The sequence below is a fragment of the Cyprinodon variegatus genome, unplaced genomic scaffold (assembly GCF_000732505.1).
Source record: "Cyprinodon variegatus isolate N-32 unplaced genomic scaffold, C_variegatus-1.0 Scaffold646, whole genome shotgun sequence".
Lineage (NCBI taxonomy): Eukaryota > Metazoa > Chordata > Actinopteri > Cyprinodontiformes > Cyprinodontidae > Cyprinodon > Cyprinodon variegatus.
In genome coordinates, this window is record NW_015151099.1 from 361437 (window position 1) to 371780 (window position 10344).

At 38.5% G+C, this 10344-nt stretch overlaps 1 protein-coding gene across 8 annotated transcripts in view; it reads right to left on the bottom strand.

Moving 5' to 3' along the window:
* Positions 1-10344, bottom strand: part of prdm16 (PR domain containing 16) — a 127994-nt gene that overhangs the window by 24103 nt on the left and 93547 nt on the right. For all 8 annotated transcript variants that reach the window (XM_015393519.1, XM_015393527.1, XM_015393523.1 and 5 more), the window contains exon 3: positions 1397-1537. In XM_015393519.1, coding sequence (XP_015249005.1) covers positions 1397-1537 — 141 coding nt within the window. The remainder of the gene's footprint in view (positions 1-1396; positions 1538-10344) is intronic.

Here is a 10344-nt window from a genome sequence, read left to right on the forward strand (position 1 = left end):
GCACATATTTCCATAAATCCTCATGCATTGTGCATGCCGATACAAGAAAAAATGGAAATAAAAATCATGAAATGGTCTGCTAAATTATACATTTTACCACTAAGTGGCTTCGTCTATGTGAGTATGTGTATGTGTGTCTGTGCTCTGTTTGTAAATAAATTATAGGGTCATACCAGCAGGTCACTATACCAAGCAACTGGTCGGGCAAACAAAAAGGAAAGCCTTGTCGATAACAACAAACAAGTGTAAAACACATAAAAAAGCAGTCATGCACGTGGGCATTTTCTTGCTCTGATAATTCTCCACAATTTTCTCTGGTGCCCGGATTCTTTTTTTTTATTTTGTTTTTTTTTTTTACATTATGTGGCAATAACAGGGGACACTGATGTGAAAAATCTCAAAAGGATTAGGCAGGTTGGCGTTGCTTGCCAATTGGTGCTTGTCAATCTTGGGAGGCCCCGAGATTGCATCCCCCTATTTTGCTCAGTCCATGCTAGGCCCCTCTTTTTCTTCATAGGTCGAACCCTTATGTCTAAGGCCTTAATAAACGCTTTAGCCTGTCCCCTTGGTGTGACAGAGTGACAAGTGGCAGATCAAGACATGAAGACAGAGGGAAGTCAGCAAATAACAGGCGGCAAGAGGCACAGACGGGAAGGGGAGTGAGCCATGTAGGCAGGGATTAGAAAACAAATAAGAGTGGAGTGACAGGAATGCGGGGAACACAAAGCAAAGTCATATGGATTCATTTGGCTACTGTCATGCAGTTGTCACTTATTATTTTCCGCTCTGTTTTTATTTTGTCCTAGTCTTACAAGCTTTAAAGTAAGATGCCTCCTTTCAATCTAATACACTACTTACAGTGAATTCAAGCAGACGCACTATAAAGGAGAGTAATACCATCAGTGTGTCAGCATAGAAATGCTAATCCATTGCAGCAGTAAGTTGTGATCCACACATTGCATGGGGTTATTGTTAGTACCTAGTTAAGCAGTTGGAGTTTTATAGGCAATGGCTGGGCATCTTTCCAAAAGCATCCACCGTGTCTTGGCCAAGTTTCTTTAAACAGCAACTCCTTGTAAAGAAGGAGCACGCCTTGAATAATAGTTATCGTGGAAATCAGGAGTGTCTGAATATTCCTTAGCCTCTTCAGTTGGGTCATTTCTTCACAGCTTTGGCAACTGGCCCAGCTTTAGACCAACAATAAAACCAATCCTAAGTCATTACAGCACACATGAGTGTGCTCACTCACACATCAACCCCACAATTAATAGACTGAAAGCTTTAACTGCGGCTCCCCCTTCTTGCTGCCTTCTAGTGACATCGCAAAGCTTTTTCTTCTTTTTCTTTCCATTAGTGGAACCCAGATCCAAAAGAACAATGCTGAAATGCCACTCACCTGGTCTCCTGTGAGGTGACAGGCAACAAGGTTCTGCTCCTCAAATGATAAAGCTGAGCGGACGTATTTTAGCCAACTGTTGCTGGTTGCATCCTGGCTGCTGTCCAATGCAAACTTGACGTTGCCCATGTCATCCATCACCTGTTGGAGAGCATAAGTTAAAAAGATGATCCAAAAAACATGTTGATTTTTTTCCTGACAATTTTTAATGATATGAAATTAGTTTATTTTTATATTAGAACAAAAACTGGATACGTTTCCTCATTTAAGAAACTGAATAAAAATAAAAACTTCATAGGGCAAATGTAAATAAATAAGCATCTTAACAAATTGTGGCAAAAAGCTGTTCCTCAATCTTGTATTGTTTTGGACATTGTGGTACGGATTCCTTGATGCCAGCAACTCTGTATGTGGGAGGGCGGTAATCACGTCATGATATCTTGTGGTCATCGGTGTGATATTTATTGATTCTAGAGCAGCAGCACTCATCTATAACCCTATTGTCTCAGGCTTGTGGTGCATATGTTGCAAAGCAACAGCAGCCAGGCTATTCAGGGGATCAAACTGCTTGTCAAATGCCTGGTTGATGATTCCATTGCATTATTTTCATATGGAATTCTTATGTTCTATGCATTTGAAAAGAAATGTTGATTTGTACTAGTTTATTGCGGTTAAGAAAGTAGGTGTCCAAAGGACATTTCCTAAAAAACACAGTTTGCTTAATTTTTTTTTTCTGCAGTTTTATTGAATTGTCTTTATAAAGTGCCTTGAGAATACATGTGTTGCGAAATGGTGCTATATAAATGACCTGAATTGAATTGAGTAATGAAAAGTACTTGAAAATGCTACACTTTCCAGAGACTGTGATCTAAGCTTAACGTTTAAGTTGTGGAGAGTCTACATGTGAATGGTTGTTAGGACCAGCTAATGGTGCCAGTTCTGACAACAAGGGAAAAGAAGGAGTAAGGAGGAGGGAGTATACAAAGTGGGGCTTCTTTCACTTGTCTAATGACTTTCTCTGGCATGTATTGATCACCCTTTGTAACCCCTATAGCCCCCAGAGACTGAGAATGGGTTTCAAGTTACCCGCTTTCATAGAGAATGGAGGCGAACAGAGGTTGTGGCAAATGAGGAACAGTAGAAGAATAGAAGAAGGCTTTATTGTTAGCTAAGAAGTCAACAGATGTGTTCAACCTTGTTCTAGAGCTATATCACTGACGACAAATTGGTACAATTATAAATATCCCAAGTGATAAATTTACAAAAGTGTATTTAAAAAGAACATCTTTTTGCAACTTGACAGCACAGAATGGCTAAAGCATAGTATATTTTTGTTACACTTAGATGAAGAGGGGTTTGGATTCAGCTGAACCACCTTAGGCTGCCGGTGTTCACCATGTTTGGCTCTGATTTCGCCTTGCTACTGCTGTTGTTACTGATACTAGGAGCCAACGTGAATCCTCCCGAGAGAACTGGCCTGGGACAGAGGAAAACTCCTCTAATTACAACAACCAATCAACCTGGTCTGAATACAGCGTTGACCTTTGGCTTGACTCTCTGCACTCCTAATCACAGTCAAATGTTTGCTGAAGGAAGCTGAGGTGCGATGGAGAAGAACCAAATAGCCATCTGACATTTTTAGATGTGCAAAGTTTGTGAACTTCTCCAACTCAGTAAAGAAAACGTTCATGTTGTATTTTTCTCAACCGCTCATAAAGTGTGAAAGACCAAGTTCTTACTTTCTCAGTTTGAGCAGAAGGTGCTTTTTTGTGGGTGGAGTACAGGTGCCAAGTTTAGTGAGTAAATATGTTCTGGATCTGGATTAAGGTGTGGAAGTGTGGCTTGCATGAGCGGGGCAGCAGTTTGAGGTGAAGGCAGACATGCATGTATGGTTTAAGTAATAACACCCGCTGTGGCTCTTTCAACCCAAGGTGTGAGCTTACCCGCCTCGCTATTAGGGTCTTTATTAACAGTTCCTGATAATTTCTTAGATATAAATAATTCTTTATTCCTTTCAATGAGAAACCCCATATCCCAATGCGAGAAAAAAGCAAAGGTTCCTTTTATGTAGATCTATTTTCTTATCATGAGAAATAAAAAGAAATGCTTATATGCAATGAAAATTCTTCTAATAGAATACCTGTGATCTAATGAGAACTGTTTAAAAGCTTATAATAGGGAATTGTTCACATCCCCTAACACCTCTGTCCACTGTCCGTTCTACTCCTACTTTACAACCCAACCTGATAAAGTCCAGACATTTTTTATGTGCTTAAAAAAAAAAAAAAGTCTCTGCAAGCTAACCAAGCAGACCGACTCAACACACACGCACTCACCGACTCCTTAGCCTAATATCCTCTTTGCAGCTGGAGGAGTCAGAGTGCACTTGTCTTAGCGTTACTGGGGAGCTGCAACCGGTATTATACATGTTTTATTAACAGATGTTAAAACGAAGCTGAGCTCCAGATGGAGACTGGATGCACACGCTCCTATGTAGTTAAGCCAACTCACAAGCGTTGCATATTTCATCCTTTTTTATCGTCCTACCAGCCTAGCTCTTGCACACTCGTCCAATGTTCTTAACATGTACTTAATGAGCAGCAGACCAGTGCTGGTTGTATGCTTTCCTTTTTTGTATCCTGGTTGGCACATGTGTGTCTTTCTGTGTGTGTGTTGTCTGGGAGGCCTGCTAACACCCTGTCTCTGGGTGGAAGCCTGATTTATAAGGCCTTAAATGAGGGGCAACAGAGAAGGAGAGCCAGAACAAGCTTGCGGCTGATTGTTTGTTTATTTACCTTTACCTTTCTTTTTCATTCACTCTACTTCCCTCCATCTACACATGTCACACAGAGCATGAGGAGAAGAGGGAAGAAGGGAACCCTGCTGGAAATCATCAGTTCTCCCTGTAAAAGGGTTTTCAACAATGCAAAAGTAAATTTAGCTACCCTGAAATTTCCCCTGAATGTCGCAGACCAAAAATGAAAACCCATTATTGCAATATACTGATTTTATCGAATCCTTTTCAAAATAATTCACATAATCAAACTGATATTTTGTCCCAGTGCCACTATAGTATATTTTGATGACATACATTGCCAGGACCATGTGTTTTAGAACAACACAAGGTAACCAGTGACAGTTGTGGGACATTTGTATTCACCTCTCCTGTTTCAAACTTTATAGAACCACCTTTTCTGGAACTGCAGGTGTTTTGATGTATGTCTGTATTAGCTTTGTGAATCCAATGATGAAAAGACAATTTTGCAAATTCCTCTTTGCAAATAGCTTAGCCAGATTTGGATGAAGTGCATCTTTCCACATATTCCTAAGTGGATTTAGGTACTGACTTTGACTGGGCCATACAGCAGATGCAATTGATATACTTTACACTTTTTAATTGTAACCCTGGTTATGTATTTAGGCTCATTATCGTTGTCTTTGTCCATGAAAGTGAGTGAAAATCTTCCCCAGTTACCCAGTCTTTGAAAAGTCCAAGAGGTTACCCTCTTTCATTGCCCCATATCCAACATCTTTCAATTAAGTCTAAACAGTATCTGTGTTCTTGTTTAAGTAAAACATCTACAAAATGATTCTGCCACTACTGTGCATTATTGACGGGATAGCATGTTTAAGATAAGGCTGGGTGCTGTATTTTTTGCATAAAAAAACACATTTATTTTTGAGTTGATCACATGATCTGTGGAACCACAATTCTTCTTATTTTTTGGAACATTTGGTAAATTGTCCTTTCATGCATTTTAATGGCCATGTCCTATTTTTTTTCTTTCTAAATAATGTTTTATTCTTTTCATATTTAGATGAAAGATGTAACATTGTTTTGTAAAATAGACAATTGGTGCAACTGGTTGCACTGCTGTCTTGCAGCAAGAAGCGCCAGGGTTTAATTCCACATAATGTATGAGTGTGTGCATACTTGTCTGTGTGTCACGTTGTTTCCCTGTGTGATACTAGTTTCCAGCATGAACCCTTCTACTTGCCCAATAACTTCCAGCTCTAGGCAAGGCTCCAATGCCGCCTTTCATGGAGATGGAACAGACTCTGGATCAATGTTTGTTTTTAGATATTTACTGATAATTATATTTTAATATGTGCTCATTTATTGTCATTACATGACAAAAGTCTAACAATGTACAAGCAGGATGGTTACTTTTGGAAGTGGCTGTATTTCTAAAGCCATCAGCTTGATGAAGTTTCTCTTTATTTTTTCTGATGGAGTTGGTTTCCTGATTCTTGTTCCTCTCACTCAGGTTGAACATTCATTCAGATCTTATGTTTAATTCTCATTACGCTGGCTCTGTCATTCTTTTTTCTTTTTCCAAAAACAACAAGAATCAACAACTAACTTCACTTCAGTTATTATTTTGATCTAAACTCAAACAGAATTGGGAAAGGGTCAACACAAAGGAAGTGATTACACAGGATTTTATTCACATGCAGTGTGGAACAGAAGGCCAAACCTGTGAAGTTAAATATATGTCGGATATATTTGACTTTTTATAAAGCAACTCAATATAATATACTTTCAACACTGAAGTTTAAGCCCATTTATTTTTGTTTTTGTTGAGTTTCAGGTAATATAACAAGAAATTGAAGAAAGCAATGGTGGTCTAAAAGTTTCTTCCATGACTGTATCTACCATCTTCTTTTTCTATTTTAGAATATCATCTGTACTTTGAATTGAATAAACACATTGAAAAAATGACTCACTTGACATTATACACACACAAACACACAGGTAGGTACCAATGCCAACACACACATTCACTTGCACAAAGACACAATAAGATTTCTCTGAAAGAGGAGCGGCTCTAAGTGGACAGGATGCAGAGCAAACTCCACAGGAAGCCCTGATAAGAGCACGACACTTATATCGCCCCTCACAACACAAAGGGGAACCTTTGACAGCTAGGAACCTTTAATGGCTGTCTCGGCATGCCCTCTCCTCCGCCAGTTATATCTGACGGATGTCTGTGGAGCGCTGGGTTGAATTAGTAGAGCGAAGTTGCCTGTTCGGGTAGACATTGGTGACAAGGTACATATTATTTTCTCTTTGACAGAGGGCAGAAAATGGAAATGGCTGCTTGGAGCGTGATGGTGATTGTGATTTTGATGGGAGATGAAGATAGAAGCCGACTTATAGCATGTGAGACATAACTGCACGGTTATTGTTTGTCTCTGAGGGCATATTTTTATAAGGTGTGATCATGGTGCTTTTGTTGCACAAGCCTCAGTTTTTCAATGTGTGAACACACCCTAGTTTGCATTCATTTGTATACGTGTGGGGTAGAGAGCAAAGCAGGTTTTGTCATTTTAAGAAAAGCTGACTTCAAGTAACACCGGGCTAATCATAAAGAGAAACTGCTCTTTTTAATAGATGCTAATAGAGGAAATATGAAGTGGGGAAATCTGCCAGTAAGAAACCGGACAAAAGAACTCCGGACATGTAGACAGAAAATCCCTTCTGCTTTATTTTACAGACACATATTCTTATGGGAAGCTGTAGACTAATAAATCATGTTGTTTGATGATGGAACAGGGAAAAGAGAGATGATTTCCTTCTTTTTTTTTAAATATCCAGCATATTGTAATGAAACACCAACAAATAGTAACAAAACTGAGGCTGCGCGATGGGATGCATTTCCTTTTAAAGGAGGTAGAGGGCAGCCTGGCATGAGAGCTCTTCAAATGGGGGAGCAGAGTTAGGAAATGAAACTTCCCTTCTACTCTCCAGCTGTAGACTTATACAGTAAATATACATAAACACAAGCTTTGTGCGGCTGTAGAGAATATGAGAATGGCTGTTAGTGAATTACATGTGATCACACACCAGCATATACCGTGTTCTTCTACCCTCGCCGGAAAAGACAGGCATAAAAACACGGCAGCGACAGTGACAGATTGAGTGGCTGTGAAGAGGGCTGTAGAGTTGGTTGTTAGAAGTGTTACAAATTAAGGTGCAGTATGACTGAGAGGAAATAAAGAGGTGTGTGTTGGAGTTTGTATCCTTTCTGGAAATGGGTCTGCTTCCAGTTGGGAGGCCCCCTTTAACATGCACACACATACATACACCAAAAGGCAGACTAATAAAGAGACTGATAGAGTGCAGATCATGAAAACACTCCAGTGTGTTTGTATATCGTCATACACATGAGTGTATCTGTGTGTATGTGTGCGTTTGATGGATGGGGTCCTGCAGAGAAGACCCTACCCCTGCCATATCACTCAACAGTCTAAATGAGTGTGTCTGGGTGTGCTCTCATTTGTGTGTATGTGGAGCTAAGAGGTGGACAGGCTCACATGGGTCCTGCTATTAAACTTTGCCTGTAGGGAGGATATTCTCATTCTAATAACTTTAGTAGACTATAGTTCTGATTAAGGGGTGTGTAGAAAAGCTGTAAAATATAATGGGATGAATGAAAAGAAAAAGACAAGAAAATATGCGCGCAAATAATCTGATAAAATAATAAGCATTGCAACCTCTTTATTTTTTTAAACTAATTTGCAGCCACCACATTTATCAAAATGGTAAAGCATTTAATTTGTTGTATTTATATTTTAATCAACAGCCCTTGTGAGGTCCTTTCCTAATGAGCCATTTCTTTAAATTTTGGAAACAACATCTGGCTGGAGGATTTTGAGGCTTTTCTAAACAGAGCTTCAAATTGTAATAGAGAATAAAGTTATTTATCACTGAAACCGATTCAAACAAACAAAACAAATAAAAAAATTCTAATAATAAAAAAACTAATTAAAAATTAAGAATTAAAAAATATTAATACAAATATACCGTACAATACAAATTCTTGTAGTTATACTGTATATCAATAAAACATTAGATACTTTTAATTTTAAATCATTTTAGTTTCTATTGGTGGGAAGACTTAATGACTGAATGAATAATAAGACTTTCTCTGGCCTTTTCTCCTAATTTGCTGATAAACCTCTTCTGTTTATTTTCTTTTTCATGTAAAACATGCGTTGAAATCTCATATAGTCATGTGCATTTGATACGGTGGAATTATCACCTTACATCAAATGAAGACTGTTTGTTTAGAATTGTAATATTCTGCAGAAATATCAGTTCAATCTTAATGAAAAAGAATGTAATTTTGACACTCTATTATATGATAGATGTGTTTGGTTTTAATAGCAGATGCTCCTTTTTTGTATCTTTGTTTGCTCAGAACATACCATTAGCAGAAGGAAATAGCTTCTATGCAATCTAAAGGACACTATAAAAACATCCGGTTTGAGCACATCTAGAGACACTAAATACCTTAATTACTATGTAATTAAGGTATTTAGTATGAAATAAAGATGAGCTTAACAATTAATACCATAAAGTACTTTTCAAAATAAATAAAATCTATATTTATTCAGTAATCTGAAACAATAAAAGTGATCACGTAACATGTATCTCATAGGTAATTATTAAAACTAGTAATAAAGATATCTGTGCTATGAAAGTGCAATCACACCAACAAACTTAATTCATAGTTTAAAAAAACATTAAAGAGAACTTTAATGTATGAATGTTGATAAAGTTTCTGGTAAATGATTCAAAATTGTATTTTCACATTTCTATACAGAGTACAGATGGTTGCTTGTCTGCCATCTTCACTGCTTTTCTTGATCTAATCTTTAATAATTCCACATACATGCACTGTAACATCCAATCATCCCTGTTTATCTGCTTCCTTCAGCTTCGTCTGAAATTGTTCCAAATAAAGAGAAGGAACGGCAAAGTCAAAGTGTTTCATCAGGAGGAGCCAAGCTGTGAGGAAAGATCGGGCCTTTGAAAACAAAGTGAATCAGAATGTGTGTATGTGAGAGTGAGTGTGTGTTAGTATAAAGCCTATTACCGATGCTGGTAACAGTACACCTGTGTAGCCATGTCTGGCAGCCTAATGACAGCTAAAAAGGAAGCAGGTTGTAAATCCACACACACTCACACACACTTACACCACTCAAACACTCATATTATTGAGGCAACAGTGATTAAATAAATACTGCCCGATTATGGTCTGTCTCTTTCAAAGCTAGAGGTAAATACTGCTCCATGAGCTATAGTATTTATTTATTTTTTATTGTGCTTTAACTAAAACAAAGCAAATGCATGTAATGTGTGTGAGAGAGTATGTGCAGTGAGGGTGAAGGTGAGTAAAGGCGTGTTAAACGTGACCCATTTTATCAGGCCAGGGCAGCCTTCGACATAATTAAAAACCAGGCAGGCAGGTGGGCAGGCCATTGAGGCCCTACGGCCTTGTAAAAACCATCTGGTTGCAGCATGAGTCTAATGTGTTTGAAAATGTATGTCTATGTTGCATTGAGAGTGTCAAAATGTGGTCCCACTCACTAATGACCCAAATGTTCTAACTCGATTTAAATAAAGGTAACACGGCCATTACCTAAGTGAGTTTGCATGCATCACACTGGACACATGCATACAAAACGTGCTCCCAGTTTTGCTTGTTATGCTAACATACTATTATTATTAAATGCTGTTCTAAAACACCGAATACCTCTTTTGATATATGATTGGAAAAAAAAGTCTTCAACAAATCCAGGCTATTTTTAGCATCACGCCACTATGTCTAGTACAGCACCCCTGCAGCTTATCTGAATTAGCAGGTTGCCATGTGCAGGGTTGCCAGGTTAGGGTAACTTACAGCAGGAAGTGTGCACGCTTTAAGAGAGCAGAGTCGGTGAGTTTCTAGGTTGGGCCTCGTTAATGAGATGGCTTTGTGTTATTTACAGCCCCCTGTTAAAAGGCTGGACAAGTGTGTGCAGGAGGGTTTCTGTGTGTACATGCTTCTGTGTGGACACTTTAAATCATGTTGTGTATTATGTTCTGTTACTGCAAACACATTGACACTACCTATCTATCCGTCCGTCCGTCCGTACATCTATCTATCTATCTATCTATC